This window comes from Chionomys nivalis, chromosome 24, assembly GCF_950005125.1.
Source record: "Chionomys nivalis chromosome 24, mChiNiv1.1, whole genome shotgun sequence".
NCBI classification, from domain to species: domain Eukaryota; kingdom Metazoa; phylum Chordata; class Mammalia; order Rodentia; family Cricetidae; genus Chionomys; species Chionomys nivalis.
This window is the reverse complement of record NC_080109.1, coordinates 22014914-22036914: the sequence shown is the minus strand read 5'-3', so window position 1 is coordinate 22036914 and position 22001 is coordinate 22014914. Positions and strand designations below refer to the sequence as shown.

Sequence of the window (22001 nt, the reverse complement as noted above, 5' to 3'; positions counted from 1 at the left end):
TACAAGAGCTAGTTCCGGGACGGACACCAAAGCTACAGAGAAACCCTGTCTCGAAAAACAAAACAAAACAAACAAAAAAAAATGTGCTTGCACAGTGGCAGTAGTTTTGTTCCTTTCACGATGTGTAGGTAATTATAGATGACTTTCTTCAACAGTATGAGAAGTGAAGAAGTCTGAAATGTAGAATATAGTTTATATCTAGTACCCCGCACCTTTGAAGAAAATGTCAATAGTGATAAATAATAAAACAGTTCTTTTGTTCTTGAAGGGTTTTTAAATTATGTGTAAATTAATCATTTGGATAAAGGACAGTAATGTATTTTCATATGTTGAAGTCTAAATTTTCATTTGTAATGCTTTCAGTTCTATTATAACCATTACTTTTATTTCACAGGTATCCCGTTTGGTTTAAAGAATACTTCAAGTCTCAGGCCTTTAAATCTACTCCAGGTAAACATAAAACAGTGCTTTTGACTTAAATTTTTATATTTTGTTTTTTTTAAACAACTATATACATGTTAGCATATGAAACTTTGAAGTCTATCTGGAATCTTCTAGGGGTATGTGTATTGCTACCTTTATGTAGTTAAGTGCAAATAAAAATACTAGGTGTTCTATAGATGCAGCGTTCATTGGCTTTAGTCCCTGTCTGATCAAGAGCTTGTTACCCCAATGAGGTGGTCCTGGAAAAGCTCCAGCCTGCAGTAGTGGCTACGAGCACTTGCAGACATGTATGTGCTGTTAGCTCACCTTGAGTTTTTGTGCTTGGAGGTTTCAAAACTGTGGTATGCATTATTTCCCTCAAGGAAGATTATACTTTCTTAATACAGCGGTAGATAACTACTAGTCATTCTATAAATGTTCGTTGGGTCTAATATATACCGAATGATGTGGCCGCCTTACCTTTTTTCCATTACAATATCACTGTGTTCTAAAGAGATAGAAAATGGAGCCTAAGTGCTCGGACCACCTGCTTCACATGGGCAAGACCTCAGGTTGAATACCTAGCAATACATGAGAGAGGAGACGAGGACTAAAGACTAGAGCACTCTGAGTCCCATGCTAGCTCCTTTACTTCCTGGTCCCTCTGTGTGCTTCAAGTTACTTATCCCATTACCCTCTCTTGTTCTACTTCCCCTTCTTTATGTGTAATTCTTTTAGTTAGCATATAAAATAATGGCTTTCATTATAGTATGTCCTTTTCCTTACTTATATTCACCTATCTTCATTCCCTGCTCCTTCCACACTGGTCCCCTTTTTTCCTCCGCAGAGTGTCCCCTCTCCTTTCATTGTGCACGTGACTGTTTAAAATGTAGACGCTACATACTATTAGATGTTTGAACCTTTTGTGTTTTTCTGCTGTTACCCTCAACTTGCTTTACTCTTTTCCCCACGGTTCTTTAACAGTCACATATTAAACTAGTAATTTGGAAATAGTTGTCTACAGAGAACTTAAAGGCAAACTTGAAGATAAAGATCTGATGATAATACAGAACTGTGGATTATTGAGAAATGGCAATACTGGACATATTATATATGAGCCAACCTCATATATAACTGATAGGGAAGTCTGGATTGAACTAAAACTGTTTGTGTGGTATAAATACACTGTCAGTATGTGCAGGCCAGTGGCAGAGCTGTGCACTGGTAATGTGGGCACAGCTAGAGCATACTGCTTCATGTTAGCATGTGTCTTGAGAAGTCTTTCATGACAGATAAAAAGGATGAGAACAAAGCCACTCTGTCTACTAGTAAAAAAGAAATACTGAGCCTGGACTATGTCAGATTTAGTGGGTTTGGTTTTCTTAACCAAAGGATTGCTTTTTAAATTTAATTTGGGTTCAGAATAAGAGCAAGATAAAGGTCTCTACAGCAAAGGCACTTTCTTAATCAGCCCTTGAATTCCTTACCCTGGTCTATTAAAATGGTTATTTTTAGGGGTATTGCTAAAAGACTAGAACAAATTTGGGAGATGGGTTGTCATACACAAATTTATGAGTCATAACTTTGGTTTTTGAGGACAGATTGTGAAGTTCAGGTTGGCTTTGAACTCTCCCTTCTCAGCCTGCCAGATGTTAGGAATGAATATAGGTGCTCCAGTGTGCCACGATGCCCAGTTACTTTGTTCAGTTTCTTAGCATATGTGATTTTTTTTGTGAGGATAGCATAAGAAGTGATAAATATTTAAAAACTGTAAATTTGGATAGCTATTAACTAGAAGCAGGAAATTTATATTTGAAAATAATACGGGGGAAGAAAGCAGTAGGACTTAAAAATAATTCCTGGGTGTAGCCTGATGAAGCGCAGGTAGCTTGTTTGCTTCTGTGTGGTGTATGTGGAAGTTTAAAAGTTGGCCCAGCAGTTGCTGAGCTCCATCTCCAGTCCTTCTCTTGCTGTCTTCATCTGTTTCCTCAGAGCCTAGGAGAGTGCTTGGCCCCTAGCTAATTATCTATGCATATTTGTAAGGGAATTTAAATATTTTACATGGGAACAATGGAAGTAGCTAATTCTTGTTTAAATTCTGAATAGCTTCCTGGTGGTTCACCCATATTTAACACTCAGCAGCAGCAACAGCTTCCTCAGTTTGTACAACAGCCTCAGCAGCAGCAGCAACAGCTTCCTCAGTTTGTACAACAGCCTTCAGCTTCAAGTCCCCAGCAGCCAGAGGAGCAGGTATGGGATTTTTAGCATCTTTCTGTATTTGCATTTTCACTGTGAAACTAATTTAGGACAAGTTTTTCATACATTTCCACTGTTTTAGTTTGTTGGAAGAAATAGTTCCTGTGTTGTTTCTCTTTATTAATACCAGTAGCTGCAAGTTTTTCTAATGATAGCTGCTCTAAATGGAGGTCTCCATCTTGACAAGTAGTGTCACACAGCCAAACAGTTAATGGTAGTGGCAGGTGACCCCACTGACTAACCCATCATCTTCTGTTTGTATAATTGTTAAGATTTATTTATTATGTGTACAGTATTCTGTCTGCATGTTTGCCTGCAGGCCAGAAGAGGGCGCCAGATCTCATTACAGATGGTTGTGAGCCACCATGTAGTTGTTGGGAATTGAACTCAGATCCTCTGGAAGAGCAGCCAGTACTCTTAACTGCTGAGCCATCTCTCCAGCCCCTTTGTAGAAATTTATTACCGTTGCAGTGGATCTGTCTGTGTTGGCCAGAAGTTGGACAGTGGGAACAAAATCAAAAGCAGACACTGCCAGTTAGAATGTAATTAAATAAATTGAAGTCTGAAGAGAAAGGACAATTGTTCATGGACTTTGGCTGTTCTGTAGAATCATTTAGGAACCTAAATATACTTATTCCTGGGTCCCACCTTAAGGGTCTCAGCTGATCTGAAAACTACCCTATCAGCCCTCTTGAACTTCACTTCTTCAGGTCTTCAGTGGATGAAACTCATCCTCTGGCAGGCCTATCAGAGGGGACAAACTGATAACTTTCTATATTATTAGTACATAAAAGGTTCTGCTTCACTGATAAGATGTCTAGTTTTCCTTCCTTCCATCCATCTATCCATCCATCCTTTCATCCTTTCACTTTTAACAAATTTTATTTTCTTTATGTCCATGTATGGGTAGTGGTGCACATGAGTCCAAAGGACTGGTAGGTTCTGTCCTTCCACTGTTGGGCTCTGTGATCATCCTTGGGAAAAAGTGCCTTTGCTGAAATATAGTGTTGGAGCTTTTGTTGTTGCTATTTTTGAGCCTGGCTGGGAATTCACCATTCATTCTGCCCCAGCACCAAGTGCTGGGAGAAGAGGCGTGAACAGTGCAGCTGTTTGCCATTTACATTTAAGTAGTATTGAGTACATTTACACTGTTGCACAAAGTATCTTTAATCTTGCAAAATTGAAACTGTATAAGCAACTGATAACGTCTTCAGTCTAAACACCACCATTGTGCTGTGTTTTTGATCTTAACCATCCTGAGTGCCTCATGTAGGGAGATGGAATCATGGTCCATGTGTCCTTTTGCATCTCTTGCTGTCTCCACATATGTGTCAAGAGCTTGTTGGGTCTTACAGTGCTTCTCTTACTTCCCTGAGACACTACAGTGTTCTACTGTCGTGAAGAGATATATGATTGACAAATTCAACTGATGAAACTTTTATTTTCCTCTTAAGAGTTCAGCAGTTTTACTTGCCTTTCTTACAATTTATCAGAAACTTTCTCTCTCTGACTTTATATGATCTTGATAGGGATGAAAAGACAAAGATGACAATCTTGTTAAAATTTTATTATTTTTATATGTATGGGTGTTTTGCTTGCATGTCTATGCACCATGGGCACTGTGTCCCATTGCTATGCATGGTACCTGAGGAGGCCAGAAGAGGTTATCAGTTCCCTTGGAACTGAAGTTACAAATGATTGTGAGTCACTGGGTGACTGGGTGCTGAAAATCAAACCTTGATTCTCCAGATCACCTAGTGCTCTTAATGACTGAACCATCTCTGCAGCCCAAATTATTTTAACTCTTATAATCTTAATTTATTTAGTTATTTCACCTAAGATCCCAAATAGTGGCCTTTATCCTTTATTGTGATGAAACCTATTATATTTAGTGTATGTGAATATTGTTTGTTTTGCAACAGGCCCTTACTCTGTAGCCCAGGGTAGCACCAAACTCTTGCATTAGTTCCAAGCACTGGGATTGCAGCAGGAGCCTGACAGGCACAGTGCTTTCTCAATTATTGAGTTGGGTAATTCTATCCGTTCATTTCCTCCTCAGCTCTGCTTAGGCTGCTTTCCACGAGTTTTGATACATTATATTTCTATTTTAATTCTACAAAATACTCTCATTTGATTTTAACAGTAATTTTCCTCTGTCCTCCTTCTAAGTACTGGATTCAAGCTTGAAACACCACAGCTGGTTTTGAAGCTTTATCTTTAGGTGTAGACATTTAGAATCAGTATGGCCTAATTGACCTCTCTAATTAGTAAGAGACCCTCTATATCTCAATTTTTTGCTTTCTTTTATTAATACTGATTGTATACCTTTTCTACTCTTTCTTTTTTTTGCTTAATGCTTTAGTAGTTGATAGTTAATTTTTATTCATGGTTTTTAGTTATTATTCTAGCTTGCTAGTAAATATCTCTATTTGTGAGATATATATATATAGTCTTTGTGGTCATTTTAGGAAAGAAATTGTATCCAATGTATTGCTTTTGTGCATTTTTGGATTTTTCTTTTGTTTTATAATAGAACTGTTCTGGAAGTGATGTGAGGTTTTAATTTAGCATTTGTTTTTTGTTCATTCCAAGCTTGCTACTTCATATGTTCATAATTTATATGAAACCTAAGCTGTTTATTCTTCCTCATACATCAAAGAACATCAATTTGTTTTGCCATTTTTGCACAAGTAACATACTATTTTTTTTTTTTTAAATTCAGGGATCTGAACAAGTTTTAACTGCTCAAGAACAGGCCTTAACTGCTCAGCAAGCTGCTATTATTAATCTTACTGGAGTAGGAGGTTTTCCACAGTCACAGGCAGCTGGTGGGTATCATCCTGACTTCCTTCGGACCTCACTGTGTAAATTATTTCCCTTTTCTTCCTTGAAAGCAGTAATCAGAAAAAGGCTGAGGTATTTAATCTGTGAACTACAAGATTAACAAACAACTGACCAAGAATTTTTCATTAAAAATTACTTTGACAGGGGCTGGAGAGATGGCTCAGTGGTTAAGAGCATTGCCTACTCTTCCAAAGGTCCTGAGTTCAATTCCCAGCAACCACATGGTGGCTCACAACCATCTGTAATGAGGTCTGATGCCCTCTTCTGGTCGCAGGCATACACGCAGACAGACTATTGTATACATAATAAATAAATTAAAAAAAAATTACTTTGACAGCTGATTATGAAAGCTTTGACTCACATACTTATATGTTCTCTTTACAGTGGTTAGCTGGCAAACTTTTTTTAAAAAAAAAATATTTATTTATTTATTTATTTATTATACAATATTCTGTCTGCTTGTATGCCTGCAGGCCAGAAGAGGGCGCCAGACCTCATTACAGATGGTTGTGAGCCACCATGTGGTTGCTGGGAATTGAACTCAGGACCTTTAGAAGAGCAGGCAATGCTCTTAACCACTGAGCCATCTCTCCAGCCCCAGCTGGCAAACTTTTACATGTCCATCTGAGTTCATAGAAAGCCGTCAAAGCAGTTTTCAGTGGTTAATTCTGTTTTCTTAATTACCTGGGACCACATTGTCCTACATTGCATAATTTTTCTCAGTTTGTATTGTATGAGTTAAATCTTTATAATTAGCAAAACTTATGTAAGCTCCTTGTTTATAAATATGAAACTAACTTGAATGCTCCCACTTGAAAGTAGGGAATGAATGAAAGTAGGAAATGGTAAACAAAAGGTAATACTGTATTGAATTCTGACTTCACATTTGAATAAGCCAAGAGATAGAATTTTGATAAAAATAATTAGCAAAGCTATAATGGAATTTGAGGATTCAGTAAATTCCCCGTGTGCTTGCTTTTGATTTCTGTAACTTCTAGTTTTCAAGTTTAGATGTACCTTAGTAGGAGTAATTCACACTTGTGTTTTGAAACTATTTCTTACAAAGAGCTGTAATTTAGAATTTGTGAATTTCCAAATGCAGATTTGTAACCTTTACCACACAAGTCATTTTTCTAAAATAGCCATAGTAAATTTGTGAAAAGAATTATAGGCAAACTGTACTCACTTAAGCCTGGTCAGCCTTTTCACCTCTCTTTGAGAATGTGGAATGATAGGGACGGCCCAATCAGCTGTCAGTCATCTCTGTGAGCTCACTGGATGTTGTATTTTAAAAGAACGTACATCATATAAAGGTGGCTTTCGGACAAAGGTCCAGCCAGTATCAAGTTCCATTGGGATGCAACGAGGATGCTACGGAGACAGAATGTAGTTGAGGTGCTAGAGTGTTTCAGCTTTAGAACACTGGGTACCATGCATAAACCTATAACCAAAGCGTTCTTCAGTGGAGAAAAGAGAATCAGGAATTCAGGGTTAGCTGTTTCTACATTGTGAGTTCTGAGGCCAGCCTGGGATGAGACTTAAAAAAAAAAGGGGGGGGGGGATGCAGTACTTTAGTCTATGTACTTTCTTCCCTCTGTATAGCCAGAATGTTCTGGAATCAGTGATACCCTTAATTAGCAGGAGACAAAATTTATTCTGAAATAGGTATGATTTGTTACTTAAGGTAATTTCTATTTTTTCTCATTTTCTATGCTGTGTTTTCTAACCCTGGTTGCCTTCAAACTTTTTAACTGGCCTGCTTTCCCCTTCTCCTGTAGTGTTGTCTCAGCTTGGCTCTGCCGAGAACAGACCTGAGCAAAGCCTTCCTCAGCAGAGACTCCAGCTCTCCTCTGCCTTGCAGCAACAGCAACAGCAGCAGCAGCAGCAGCAGATTCAAGTAATCTAGCAGCTTCATTTGATTAATTAAAACCCTTAAGTTCCAAAATACTGCTTTGCAGTGGGGCTTTCCTGCTAAAGCAATTGGTCAGTAACTTAGTTTTATTTTTAGAAATCTGACATGCCAGTCAGCTTGGAGCACTAAGTGTAAATTATAACAATGCATACTTTAAATCCTTTTTAAGGTCTTGGTGGCACATTTCACACACCCCTTTAATGTGCATCGTATTTTGAAATAGTTTTAAGTGCCAATTATTAACTTTTATGATTCTATGCTGTGGGAGTCATTCCTTGCGCTTTAGAAAAGTTGCAAATTATTTTAGGAAAGGGTGTCAGCACACTATGATCAACTCTTGATAGTTTATTTTGCTGTGAATTATCATTATACAACAAAATGGTAACTGAAGTTGCTGCATTACTGCAGTATGGACTGCCAGGGCTAAGTAACAGATAATTGTATCATTTTTTAAGAATCGTATTTAAAGCCCTCAGCAGGTTCTTGCACTGTCCTAGTTTGGAGAACTTTGTTCCCCCATGCTTCCACTCTGAGGCTTGTTTTCATCACTCCTGAGAAGCAACTGGCCACACCTGTGCATTTAGCATAATGTGATCTCTTTTCTCCCCCTCCGTTTTGCAGCAGTTGCGATTCTTGCAACAGCAGATGGCTATGGCAGCAGCAGCCGCACAGACAGCCCAGCTACATCGTCACCGGCATGCAGGTGGCCAGTCCAAGAGTAAAGTGAAGCGAGGCATGCCAACCACTCCAAAATTCTGAGCAATTTTTTTTTCCTTTTGCCTTTTCTTTCTTACTTTTTACAAACACAAGACCATTGAATGAATTGTATTTTTGCTTCATTTTCCTCCTAAGATGTCAGTATTTTACATTGATAGATGGTGCATAGTTTATACAAAAGCACAACTCTGTGGTTCTTACATGGTTAAGTGTTTTCTTGTATATACCATCTACAGAAATAATCTAAGAACTACTAGAAATATCTTCCAAAAGAATGTAGTTTGGTATTTATTTAGTATAAAAAGCCTGTGCACAGTGTAATAAATAAAATTTTTACATCTGTTTTGCAATTGTGGTGGCTTCATTTGTGTTTCATACTCTGAATGACTTCATCTAGTAGCTTGTTCACTTCTTTGTGTCTCGTAACTGCTCGACTCATGCAGTCCTGAAGTTTAGCTCCAGTAAGTCCACTACCACCTGAAAAATTAGGCCAGTTTTCAGTGTTTCCATTATTTTGTGAAAGTTGAAGATCATGTCAAGTGTTTGTTTTGAAATCAAACAACATCTAAATCAAGTGGTATGGTCTCAAGACCTGCAGGTTAGTTTTAGAAAGGCTCTAGAAGACAGATATGTCCTAAGTTTAGGATGGCACAAACACTGAAACAGCAAAGACCATCATAAACTTCTGTCAGCTAAGCAGCCAAACATCCCACACTCCACTTGACACCCCAGCTATTCCCCACTGCAGTGGAAAGGACATACCTGGCTTGTGAAGACAACACAGTTTGCCTTCCTCATCCATTACTATTGTTAAGGTTCCTGTTGACAGGTGTTCTTCCTCTCCAGTAGGATCAACTATCAGCAAAGTGCTACATTAACAACAACAAAAAGGTATTAAAACAATGTGCATGGAGGGGGGTAGGGTATCATTTCTAGGAAAAGACTAATTTCAAACAGTATTAAAAGACCTGCTTTGATTTCAGCCTATGGAAGAGTTAATCCAGGACTGAAGGAAGCCAGAGTGGCAGCACCCTGCAGCTCAGTACATAGGAACTCCTTGCTCTTCAGCTTTAGGAATTTCTTAGATTCTCCAGCAAATACTGGAGACAGTTTCAGAAGTTTATAGAGTAGGAGCTTGGAGCATAGCTTAGCAATGGAGTACTTGCCTGGTATGAACCAGCCCCATACAATCCCTGTCACCATAAAGGAAAAAGGGTATAAAGAAACATAGGGGCAATTGGTGAGCATAGAATTATCCTGTACATCAGGATGCCAAGCAGATGGAAGCTCTGACTAAAGGAACTGCAGGGCAGGGCTCAGATCTCCACAGCAAATTAGGGTTGGTGATCAACTGGAGGACATTTCTTGTAAAGACAGCTAAATAACAAGATAACAGGCTATTAGCTTAGAAGCCAGAATGGTACATTTGGTTAACTTACTCATCAAACACAGCAAAGGAAGTTGCAACTGGGGTTGTTCTAACATTCAAATAACTTTTCTTCTTTAAATTAACTTCTGCTAAAGCAGTTTCTTCATTTATAGTTACTTCAGGCAACTGTACTAGAAAAAGGCAAGTAAACAAAATGAATATGGTACATAGCTTCATTTTAACCCTTTCTTAACCTTTCCCCCATTTAGCTTATCCAGAACAACTACTGATTTGACGGGATCTCATGTAGTGTAGCCCATTTAGCTTGGAATTCACTCGAATTAAGAGTTATGTGCTACTCACTTGTTACCAGTATAATTTTATTTTAAGTCTCTCATAACACTTGAGGTAACTATGGTGGATAAAAACTGCTTTTCAGAACACCTTATGTTCCAGCCAAGCTTTTTTTTGTTTTTATTTTCCCCAAAAAATGTAGTCCTATCTTTCCTAGAACTCGCTCTGTGGCCCAGGCTGGCCCAGATCCTCTTGCCTTTCCTCCCAAATGCTGAGATTAAAGGCATACACCACTGCCCAGCTCAAAGTATCTATAATACTCATTTAGTCATCTACCCTCCTAAAGTAGCAAGTGCTGCTCTTCGGTATCGTTTTATTACAAAGGAAGCAAGCAGGCTGGACTAATGTTCAACTAGGACTATACTAGTACTACTATTAACTGTATCTTCCACTCTAAGTTGGATGTTTTAGATAGAGGATCGTTTTGCAGTCTGAACTGGCTTCAAATTGTCGTCTTCCTCACCTGTGTGCTGAGGTTACAGACACAGACAGCCATGCCTGGCTTTTATTGTTGATTGCTGGTCATGTAGAATGACCTGAAATATGCACAAGTGATATTCTAAGACATTACCAAACTACCCAGACCCTTACTAGGAAACATCACTATCAGGTGATATTTATGTCTGCCTGTATGAGCTACCTGGATTACAGTGAGAATCCCTTATCCAAGTCAGCAGATTCTAGGAAGGACGGCTGCCCTAATGACTACAGGTGGAAACAGTCAAAGCAGTTCTAAAACACTACAGGATATAAAACTAGGATGTCCACTTTCAGAAGACCCTGTAAATTTAACTAACTTAGGAGCACAAGCTGGGCAAGGTAGTTCATGCTCAAAATATTCTCAGCCTCTGAGATGCTGAGGGAGAAGGATAAGTTCAAGGCCAGCCTGGGTTATGGGATACTGTCTCACAACACAAACGTGAATGACGATTACATCTCAAGAAAACCTTGCCAAAGGTTTTGACCAGCTGGATTCTGACCGGATTATCAGGAAAATGTTTCATTTAGGCTGCTTACCATTCTTTAGAGCTGCTAACAAAGCAAACGTGCAGGCATCCAAAATATTTCCATCGTAGTCTAGGCAAATAAGGTCACAGTATAGGACCCAAGCAAGCTAAAACAGTTCACACAAAGTAAGTTAGACCTGATAATTGAATAGTGCTGTTGCCTTAGGCTTAAGAATTACAGAACCGTTGATTAGATAAGCAAGTAAGATTTGAAAGCCTAAATTTTTTTTCCCCTATCATTTATAAAGTACGAAGTCAAAGTGGTCAGGATGGGCAAGCTAGACTTTTGACAAGCAAACCAACAAGTGATAAACTTGTCCTTTTCCCTAAGTAGAGCTATAGGTGCAAAGAGGAAGGTTTATTCTTGCTGCTACTTAGTAAGTGAAAGGCCCAGCTGTAATCTGTGCTCTCGATGTACAATGTAGGTTTTACGTGCTAGTTAGCACTATAAATTAGTAAAGGAAGGCACTATTAGAAGATTCCACATGGGTTCACTGTAAATATCAACACAAGCAAAACCTGATCTAAGGGATAATAAAAGCCTTTTTTTTTAAAGAGGAAAAGTGTGTGTGAGTTAACCTTAGCTTGAAAGTTAGCTCCCAGACAGGTTATTTATTACTTGTTACTTGGACACAATGGCAGAAACCTGTAATCCCAGCATTTGGGAGATTAGGGAAAAGGACCAGGAGGTAAAAATCAGCCAAGGTACACAGTGTGACCCTAGCTCATCAAACTTAATACCCAGTTGGAAAGGATTTATGTTTATTTAGACAATTATGGAATAATGACCTTTTACAAAATCCCTTCTAAACTCTAGAATCTCAGGGTTTAAGGTTGTTGATTCATTCATCCCCACTACCATATTAAAGCACATGCACACAGCCACTTCAGAATTCATAAGAGTTCAGTCTGTTCTTACCTTGCCTGGAGAGACGCATAAGTCCTCTTTCTTAATTATCTGTGAGCTTGATTTAATGATAAAGAACACAATAAATATAAAGGCAAAACATTTAATAATGCATGGTGGTAAAAATTCTTCATAGAACTCTTACTTTTCAATGACATCTGCAATGAACTGGCTGGCTACTTGGGCTTCTTCTCCAGGAGGTCCAGTCCGAAACCTCGACGAACACAGTGGTGGTAGGTCCACATTAGGAACTGAAAGAAACACTGCAGCTAGGAACTAAACTTCCCCGACAGCTGAGGTTCTGCTGTGGTCCATAGGAATCATGCAGTGAGATTTCAGCTGATAGAGCAGAAGGCTGACCCACCAGAACGAGTGCAATGAAGATCAACTCAGTTCGCAAGGCGCTGAGCATGCAGCCAGGAAAGGAGTCTTTCATATAGATCACAGTGGGACTTTCAGAGAGAAAGGGAGGTTCAAGCTCAGAGATTTGCCTTTGCTTTGCCTGGGTATATAAACTGGGAACTTTCCAGAATAGAAGAGCAGGAGAAGAGTAATGAAACTGGTGCAGACAAGTACGGAGTAGAGAGTTCATTTCACCCTCAGATCTAATCCTGTGCTTGCTGTAAGTCCGAGTTCTGAAGGGACACAGAGGCTGGCGCTCAGAGGTCCCTGATAAGTCCCTAGTACAGGGACTAACCATAGCACAGGCCATGGCCATGGGTAATAGACTCTTCGGGTGGAAAGCACAGCAGTGTTAAAATGACTTTTTCCCAGATTGCCAAGCTCAGAGAAAAGGAAATTTATACTTGTCTAAAGTTTTCCCACACTGCTTCAAAAGCTTATTATGCTTCAATCATAATTCTTTACAATTTTTCTGGTTTCTTCTCCCAAATACCTGTGTGTAGCAAAACAGTTCTCTGCTCACACCCAACTATTAAAAGTTTTGAATGTTGGTTGCTACCTTAAAGAAAAGATAATCCAAGACAAAAATATTGCTGAGTCTAAGCTGAGTGCAGACAGATTTCAGTCCACACTGATGGTCTTTACCTACAACTCACCGTTGGACAACTCAGTGTATAAACTGAGACAACCCACATGAGTTGGCGAAGTTCTGAGATGTACCTTACCTCTGTTATCGAACAAGCAGAAAGCTTTGGGATGAGGGGACATTATTTCTGACCACTACCTCAATTATCAGAACTCCACTACAGGAGTTCACTTTAAGCTTACTCGTGTGTTTGTTAAAATTACAAGCGCATTTAACTCACCAACATATCCTCTATCAGGAGCATCTAGTGGTGGTGCCGCAAACTCCTACAAAAGCAAATAAATGTATTCTAATGAAAGGAGCCATTCAAAACCATGAAGACAGTCTAGGAGTTAGTTACAGACCCTGTACCGAAGACCTCCCAGGCCAATAACCCAACCACGAGCATCTAGAGTGCTTGGGGGATCAAGGACACTGGCACTGCCCTTCGCAATGGCTCACAGGGAAGTCAAAGAAGGGCAGCGTGAACAGACTGCTGCTCATCCTCATGATGAGGATCCATGGGCTCTGCCCCATCTGTGCACTTGTTCAGGAGCCGAGAATCTGAATTTAATCCCAAATGATACAACATGGCTAGACTTAGTAGTAATTAGCTGGAGTCACAAGTATGACAACTAACAGTAACTAGCCCAGCTCAGCTGTAGACACACACTTCCTAGGCTCAGAGGCTTGGGGCAAGTTATTTGACCTTAGACGTTTCTCTGCTTGTATGAGGATAGGTGAACAGTACCTGCCTACTCGCAGGGGCTATTTCCAAGGCCCAAATGAGACAGCACCATTAAGTTCCAAGTATAAAGCTGGCAAGGAGTACATGTTCTGATAGCTATCACTTCAGCGTGACCACAGACCTCTAAAAGGGGAAAGTCGCTGAGTGTGATGTCAGAAAGGACAGGCTTTGTCATCAGACTGTTATGAGCCTGACAAACCAGGGGAAGCTACTGAACTTCATGGGCTGAGCAGGAGGTGGAGACCAGTAAATCAGCAAAGCTCCTAAGAAGGTGCTCCCAAGAGCAGGCGCCGGCAGACAGATACTGCTCCTTTAAGACTAACAAAGACTATGGACAGCTAAAAGCTAGCACAGTAACGAGCTAATTTCAAAACAATCTTACCAAAACTTTAAAGTACGAGGTGCTGAGATTCAGTTATTTGCCTTGGAAAGGGGTACACCCAGGTCGGGGTAGATCTAAATTCCGAGCCCTAATGAACTACGACCTTGTGAGTCTGAAGCTAATTTGGAATTGGGCCGTGACCAGACACCAGCGAACCTACTGCTTTCACTCCACAGACGACTGTGGTGTTCCCCAGTTTCACGAGAGCAGAGCCGTCCGCCGTGCTGATGGAGCCTGCAAAGGGAAACACGGCAAGTATAAACAACCTTCTAAAAAAGCAAAGGAGAATGGATAAATGCATTTTTTTTTTTTTTTTGGTTTTTCGAGACAGGGTTTCTCTGTGGTTTTGGAGCCTGTCCTGGAACTAGCTCTTGTAGACCAGGCTGGTCTCGAACTCACAACAGAGATCCGCCTGCCTCTGCCTCCCGAGTGCTGGGATTAAAGGCGTGCGCCACCACCGCCCGGCGATAAATGCATTTTATTTGACTACAAAGTCATTCAGATGCTTTAGTCTGTATGGTTATCTGGCTCGACCTCTGCAGTTGCCTCTGGAACTTTTGACAGGTTCAGATCAGTGATTTGAAAATGGTATCACTACTTAATCTCTTTTCCTCTGTCCCTCAATTTGAGCTAATCAGGCTTAGATCAACGACAAAGCTGATATAATAATAAGCTTTTAACATCACCAAATACCTCAGGCATAGATAGTATAATTGGCTGGGGGAAAAGTGGCACACAGCATAAGGGGGCCGGGTGTCATAGCAACTGAAATGAAGTATATCTTCACCTATGTTGACAGTTGTGGTTCTGAATTCCCCAAGTTCTCTTCCATCAGGACGGCAGTTTTCTTTCTAAATGTGTATAAGGAAATAGATTACATATTTTTCCACTTATGCAGAGGAGAACACATTAAGCCCCAATAATTTAAAGGAACTGAAAAACTATGCCTTGAAGTATACTTATACATACGAAATCGCCTCTACTTACCAGAAATCTCCTGTAATACTCCAGGGGTTCCACAGTTCTGAAACATGGTAAAAATGTGTTAAAGTCTGTCAGTGTGCATCCTAGAGTCTAAAGCCAGCACTTAAGGGTGTGACGCTGGGGCGTCAATCTCCACACGCTCAGGTGTTAACCATAGTAATAAAAAGGCCTAACAATAGCAACCCGTCTTCATCGGTCCCCTTTACTGTGCCCCGGTCAAGGGGACCGGAGTCCAAGGCCCCGGACACACTTTGAAGAGGATTCACTTGGGTGTCAGCAACACAACTCTAGTTCGGAAGAAGGGGACTCTGCACCTGATGTCACGCGGTAATCTGCATTAGCGACTACCAAGGACTGTGGTTTTTGCAGTTACGGGACGTTCCTGTGGCCTCATCAACTACACGCAGACAGAAGTCATAGCAGCTGTGAGTGCACGCCCTCGCAGACACACGAGCTAGCGGTTTACACGCGTGGGCAGCCTGGGGCTCCATCAGAGCCCCAAAGGTCTCAGGTCCCTCCGAAGGCGGCACTCCGGTTTCCCGTGGGGAGCGGCCTGGCGCTCGGATAAGAGGTCGGGGCATCCTGGTTGCGCTGTCGCTCAGCGCCTCCCGTGGGCAGAGCCCTCCCGCGGCCCCACGAGCACTCGGGTCCCCGCCGCCGCCACGCGCCACACCCGCGCCTCCTGTGCGCGCCGCCACTCACTTGAACCCAGCCGCCATCTTCCCGCCCGCACCGCGCCTGCGCAGCCCGCCGCGCCTGCGCCCTTCCCTCTGCAGGTGTCTCCGGCGCAGGCGCCTGGGAGGAGTCCCGGGTGGAGAAGCTGCTCCTTCCGTGAAGGCTGCTGTGCTCCTGGGCACCGGGCGTGAACAGCAGCTCCGGGGAGCCCGGGCGTCCCACGAGCGCCTGCTTAGGACCAGGCCTGATGGGGAGGCCGGGTCGGTACGGTCACAACCGCCGTTGACGCCATCCTGGGGACCCACGTCCCGCTCCCCAGCGCGCGGAATTAACAGGGGAGACTCTAAACAGTCCGGGGCGTTAGGCACCCTTAGATGACTGCACTGCAGGGCACGGGTGTGAGGCTGGCAGCGCTGTCAGTTCGCACAAGACCAGTGCGTTGCACTCCGGGACCGGCCTGTAATCCTCTGTGGAGCCGCACGAGGGCGCTGCGGGTGTCGTCGGGTGCGGCCCCCTAGGGTGGCCCTTCGGGTGAAGGCCTTGGACCAACCAAGGCCTCTCTCAGGAGAGGCTTGGCTGTTCGGCAAGTGACCTGCAGGATAGTTTAGCTTTTGCTGCAGCTCACAGGGGCCAGCTAAATGCTGGCTATCACGGTGCAAAAGATAATGTTTTTGCAGAGCAAATATAAAAAGAGATCAATGTAACCCGGTTTCCACGACTGCCTGTAGGTCCCTTTCACTGCGTTTATAACTCCTACAGAAATGCCAACATGTCACCAACATGAAGAAGAGAAATTCTTCCTCAATGCCAGAGGCCAGAAGGAAACTTTACCCAGCACCTGGGACTCACCTACCAAACAGCTGTCTGTTCTCATGCCTTCCTACAAGGAAGAGAAATTGTAATTCCTACTTGACTTCTTTCCCTGATGGGTCCTTTGGGGAGAAAAGAAATCCTGCAGTGTGTGCCCTCAGAGAGGAGGGCACGGTTGGCAGCTGTGACTGAAGAGGGGAAGTGAGGTGGCAGGACTGAAGCCCTCTAGAGAAGTCCTGTGGTGGCTGCCTGGTTGCAGGTTTCTGCATCTTTATGGTCATTGTTAGTCCCCAGTTAGTGGCACCATTTGGGCACTTTTCTTAGGAAAAGCCTCACTGGATGAAGTGAGTCAGCTGTGTGTGATCTGAGGTAATTGGCTGGCCCAGCTTTCTGCTCCCTCTATGATTCCTGGGGGCAGACGCAGTGGGTGTGGTCTGCCTCCCACTCCTGCTGCAATGCCTTACCACCATGATGGAGGTCTGTCCTCAAATTGTAAACCAAAATAAATCTACTTCTTCCTTACCCTGCTTTTTCTCGGGCATTGTTACAGCAATGAGAAATGTGACTGTAAAAAGGCTTGAGAAAAAGATTTGCTTTCTCTACCCTTTGTGATCTCTGACTAGGTTTGAGATGTGAAGTTTGGAGATGATACAGTCTCCATATTTACACAGTTATATCCAAGAAGAAAAGCAAAACCACACTGAAGGGACAAAGTAGCTCAAAATAGAGAACCCGGATCTACAGTAAAATACTTGTGCTATACTTGTTACTGCTCTCTAACACTCTGCTTCTAAAATTTGTTGACGTTGGAACAGTACATTTCCTATATTATTTAACCCAATGGGGTTGAATTTTCTACTTCTTGTAGTGTTTATTATCTATACTAGATTTCTATTTTTAAATCATATATATATACATATATGTCTGTTTCCAATGGGTGTGTAGAAGAATAAACCCAAAGAAAGCATATATTATTCCAACAGCCAGAAGTGATTACGACAATCCTCTTCTTTTATTGGTTTTGAGGTATTTAGTTTCCTTCTAAAAAATAGAGCTCTTTGTATACCGCTTTCGGATTTTGTAACATCTTCTTTACAGTTAGTTAGCGTGTACTCTGTAGTCCTGCACATGCAGTTACAGTTAGCATGTACACTGGAGTCCAGCACACACAGTTGCAGTTAGCGTGTACACTGGAGTCCAGCACACATAGTTACAGTTAGCGTGTACACTGGAGTCCAGCACACAGTTACAGTTAGCGTGTACACTGGAGTCCAGCACACACAGTTGCAGTTAGCGTGTACACTGGAGTCCAGCACACAGTTACAGTTAGCATGTACACTGGAGTCCAGCACACACAGTTGCAGTTAGCATGTACACTGGAGTCCAGCAGACACAGTTACAGTTAGCGTGTACACTGGAGTCCAGCACACACAGTTGCAGTTAGCGTGTACACTGGAGTCCAGCACACAGTTACAGTTAGCGTGTACACTGGAGTCCAGCACACACAGTTGCAGTTAGCGTGTACACTGGAGTCCAGCAGACACAGTTACAGTTAGCGTGTACACTGGAGTCCAGCAGACACAGTTACAGTTAGCGTGTACACTGGAGTCCAGCACACATAGTTACAGTTAGCGTTTACACTGGAGTCCAGCAGACACAGTTACAGTTAGCGTGTACACTGGAATCCAGCAGACACAGTTACAGTTAGCGAGTACACTGGAGTCCAGCAGACAGAGTTACAGTTAGCGAGTACACTGGAGTCCAGCACACACAGTACAGTTAGCGTGTACACTGTGTCCAGCAAATGAAGCTAGGTACAGTGAACATTGCTGTTGCTGTTGCTGCTGCTGTTGAAGCAGAACCTGAGTGAGGAGCCACCTCATGCTCCACACTGGCTGCCCTCTTCCTGCGTTGCCTGAAAGGATCATCCCCAGGACCGAGACGGAAAGCTAGAATCTGGGTGGTCTCAAGAGGGTTTCCCAGTGGAGACATTCAGTTTGGGTGTCCTGTGGGTGTCTGCCATACTTGTATAACAATTCTGACTCTGTCTATGTTTGATCTGTTCTCCACTCTCATTCTGATGGATAAAGAACAGGATGAAATGGGGTTCACAACTGGCAAATTTGTACAAAGATGATACTCATTAGTAGGAGCCTAAGAACTGTGTTGGGCAGACAAAGGTTCGAATACAGTTTGCTTGTGTGGCAGAGTAAATTAAGTACATGTCAAGTTGCACTATAATCTCTCAGACTATTGTCTCTAATGGTGACGATATAAACCCCTCCTTTCCTGGATAAACTGCAAATGTCTGTTCATGTTGTTTTCTACCAATAAAAGAGGAATTCATTGCTGAACCATTATCCCCATCAGTCGCTTCTTCCAATTATGGTGTATTGGACCATTGTTCCCATTATTAAAGCAATGTTTTTAATCTTCTGTACAAATGAATGACCCTGAAATTCCTGCCCTTCCCACACGTGCCCTCTTTGAAGCCACTGCTACACCACAGCCAATACAAATTATGTCTGTTTTCAAGCATTATGTTTTCGGATAAGGTGGCTTCGATTTAAATCATTGAAGCTGCGGCGTGTGGTGGATGCAGAGGCAGGGTGAGTAGGATGCTGACCCAGTCCCATTGAGACTAAGCAGTCCATGCTACGGGAAATAAGCGTATACGTGAGCCGAGGTTGGAATGGGAAGCAGCGGATGATAAAGCAAAGCGCGTGTTCCCTAACCAGTGGGCTGTGTGCACCACTGCACATTTCATGCCAGACTCAGACGCTATGGAGGTGAAACGGAAGTGGTGGCAAACTGCAGCATGAGGCTCTTGATTATCTAGGAGTTGACAGGACAGAGAGGGACAGCTGCCTTAGTTGTTACATGCCAGGAAGTCTACTCTCCGAGGAAAAGGCAGCAGAAAAGCACAGCGAGTAACTTTATGTGCTTACGAGCAACAAGTTGACAAGGAAGTAGCTAAGAGAATGTAATAGCTGGCTACTGGAGGCCCATGGACTCGGTCTGAAGCTGGAATTTGCCATTAGGAGGAATGCAGGTGGGTGCTGGATGGGCAAGAGAGGAGCTCTCCGCTATAGACAGGCTTTAATAAGAAACTGATATCAAAATCAGATAATGATGACATGGTGCCCAAAAGAAGGAGCTCAGGGTTATCCTAGTTTGAAATAGCTATTACAAGTCCAGCCAGGGAGTCAGAGAGGCAATGAGCAGATCTTCACCTCTCCTCCCACCCCTACAAACCCAATGCCCAAGTCTCAGCCCCAACTCTGCAACAGAACACCTGCGGCCGCCCCTTGCCCCATCTGTAGTAGATCCCACAGATCTTCCCTTCCTAACCGCTCCCATGGTCGCCTTATCCCAGCCCCCACCTTCAGCAGCCACTCCCTGGAAGCCTAGGAGCCACTTAGGCCAGGGAAGCAGGCAGGCAAACAGCAGATCTTCACCCCACCTTCTGCCCCTGCAAACACAACCCGAATCTCCTCCCAGCTCTGAACAGATCACCTGCCAGGGAAACGGGAAGGCTAATTGCAGTCCTCACCTCTCCCTCTGTTCCTCCATGTCTAATGCCCTAGGCTCATGTCCAGCTCTGCAGCAGAGCTCACCTGCAGCAGCCTTCCCCTCTGCATCCTTGGAGGATCCCACAGATCTTCGCCTCCTAATCTCCCTTCCCCCAGTGGTTGCTTTGGGACTGCTCTGCCCCAACTCCAGAAGGCATCCTTGTGAACACACAGGCCACTCCAGGTCTGCACCTCTCTCTCCACTCCTCCGAATCTGATCACCCCGTCCCATTCCCAGCTCTGCAGCAGACCTTTTGCTGTGGCCTCTGCTCACTCTCTGCCCCCACTGTCAGGGGCCTAACTAAGCAGATCCTGGTGGAACACCCTGCTTTCCTTCCTTTTGTGAAGCCCCAGCCCATTCCCACCCCTAAATCTCAGATCCCAATACCCAGAAACACATTTTACCTGGGAACCCCCCACCTGAATGCCTTTCAGGTACCCAAAAGATTTCCTGATAGGAAACACACAGCTACCACACTGCTCTAAGATCTAGAAAGAAACAGAAACCAAGGAACAAAACACCCACCATACAAAGACAAGATCAGATATCAGCACCTCAAATTCCAATCTTCCCAAGCCCAGAGGCCTAGACACCAGCACAAAATCCACAGTCAATAATGACCAAGGCCTCTACATGATCCCAGGGACATTACCACATTACCACAACAGATCGTGAATATTCCAACATGATGGGCACACAAATATTAGACCTTAGTGTCTGTGCTACTGGAGTTCTATTCAGGAAGTTGTTTCCTGTGCCAATGTGTTCAAGTTAGTTCCTACTTTCTCTTCTATCAGCGTCAGTGTATCTGGAATTTTGTAGAGTTCTCTGGACTTGGACTTGAGTTTTGTGCAGGGCAATAAATAGGAATCTATTGGTATTCTTCCGCATGACGACATCCAGTTATGCCAGTATTATTTGTGGAGAAGATGCTGAATTGCTTTGCCCAGCCTTAAAACAAGGGGAGGTGCTTAGTCCTACCTCAACTTGATCTGCCATGTTTTGCTGTTACCCAGGGAAGGCCGGCCCCTTTCTGTACAGAAACAAAGGAGGAATGGATTGGGGTGGGGCAGAGAGTTTGGTGGGTAGAAGGAAGGGAAGGACAAGAGGTAAGGGGGAAATGTGGTCGATATGTAAAATAAATTAGTAAATTAATTTAAAAAGTAATACTAAAAAAGACCTTAAAACATCTCTTGTGTATATGATAGAGGTACTTAGAGAAGAACCAAATAAATCCCTTAAAAAATATAAATAAGATGTTAACTTCATCCAAGAAAACACTGAGAAAAAATTACAACCCAACAAAGTCAAAAGAGAGGAAGCACACATACATCATTCATATATATATAGATGTGTGTGTGTACACATGCATGCATACACCCACACACATCACCATAACAACCATCACCACCACAGCAACAACAAAATAACAGTAATCATTGGTCATTGATATCTCTCAACCTCAACAGACTCAATTCCCCAAACAAAGGACACAAACTAACAGAATGAATGCAAATTCAGGCTCCATCCTTCTGCTGCATCCGAGAAACACATCTTAACAATCAGGGATAAACATCACTTCAGGGTAAAGGGTTGGGAAAAAGACATTCCAAGCAAATGGACCTAAGAAGCAAGTGATGCAGCCATTTTAAATCAGAAAGGAAGAAGTAAAAATATCTCTATTAGTAGATGATACCATAGTATATATCAGTGACCCTAAAATTTCCATTGGGGAACTCCTACAGCTGATAAACACTTTCAGCAAAATTGCTAGGTACAAAATAAACTCACAAAAATCAGCCACCCTTCCATATACAAATGACAAACTGTCTAAGAAAGAAATCGAGGAAATAATACCTTTCACAACAGTCTCAAATAGTATAAAATATCTCCGCTTGACCTGTTGAATCATGCCACCCAAAGGAGCAGCCAACTAGGCACGGAGCAAGGAGAACGGGAGTGAGAATAGCGAAGGGGTGCATGCACGCACACGCACACACACACACACACACA

At 42.6% G+C, this 22001-nt stretch overlaps 2 protein-coding genes across 12 annotated transcripts in view; one reads left to right on the top strand and one right to left on the bottom strand.

Annotated features, from left to right (window-relative positions):
• Positions 1–8222, top strand: part of Supt20h (SPT20 homolog, SAGA complex component) — a 34601-nt gene extending 26379 nt beyond the window's left edge. For 7 of the 11 annotated variants that reach the window (XM_057756786.1, XM_057756781.1, XM_057756785.1 and 4 more), the window contains exons 22-26: positions 395–450; positions 2530–2673; positions 5402–5507; positions 7302–7420; positions 8057–8222. In XM_057756786.1, coding sequence (XP_057612769.1) covers positions 395–450; positions 2530–2673; positions 5402–5507; positions 7302–7420; positions 8057–8194 — 563 coding nt within the window. In that variant the 3' untranslated portion in view covers positions 8195–8222. The remainder of the gene's footprint in view (positions 1–394; positions 451–2529; positions 2674–5401; positions 5508–7301; positions 7421–8056) is intronic. The other 4 variants (XM_057756788.1, XM_057756783.1, XM_057756787.1 and 1 more) reach the window with 1 other exon arrangement.
• Positions 8223–8464: 242 nt separating this feature from the next.
• Exosc8 (exosome component 8) lies at positions 8465–15650 on the bottom strand. The gene is made up of 11 exons (XM_057756790.1): positions 15633–15650; positions 14934–14970; positions 14734–14797; positions 14107–14180; positions 13058–13103; positions 11935–12040; positions 11802–11847; positions 10893–10989; positions 9592–9712; positions 8915–9021; positions 8465–8629 (listed from the first exon to the last, which is right to left on the bottom strand). Exons 1-11 carry the CDS (start codon positions 15647–15649, stop codon positions 8514–8516), a joined length of 831 nt encoding a protein of 276 aa, XP_057612773.1. The 5' UTR covers position 15650; the 3' UTR covers positions 8465–8513.
• Positions 15651–22001: the final 6351 nt, after the last annotated feature.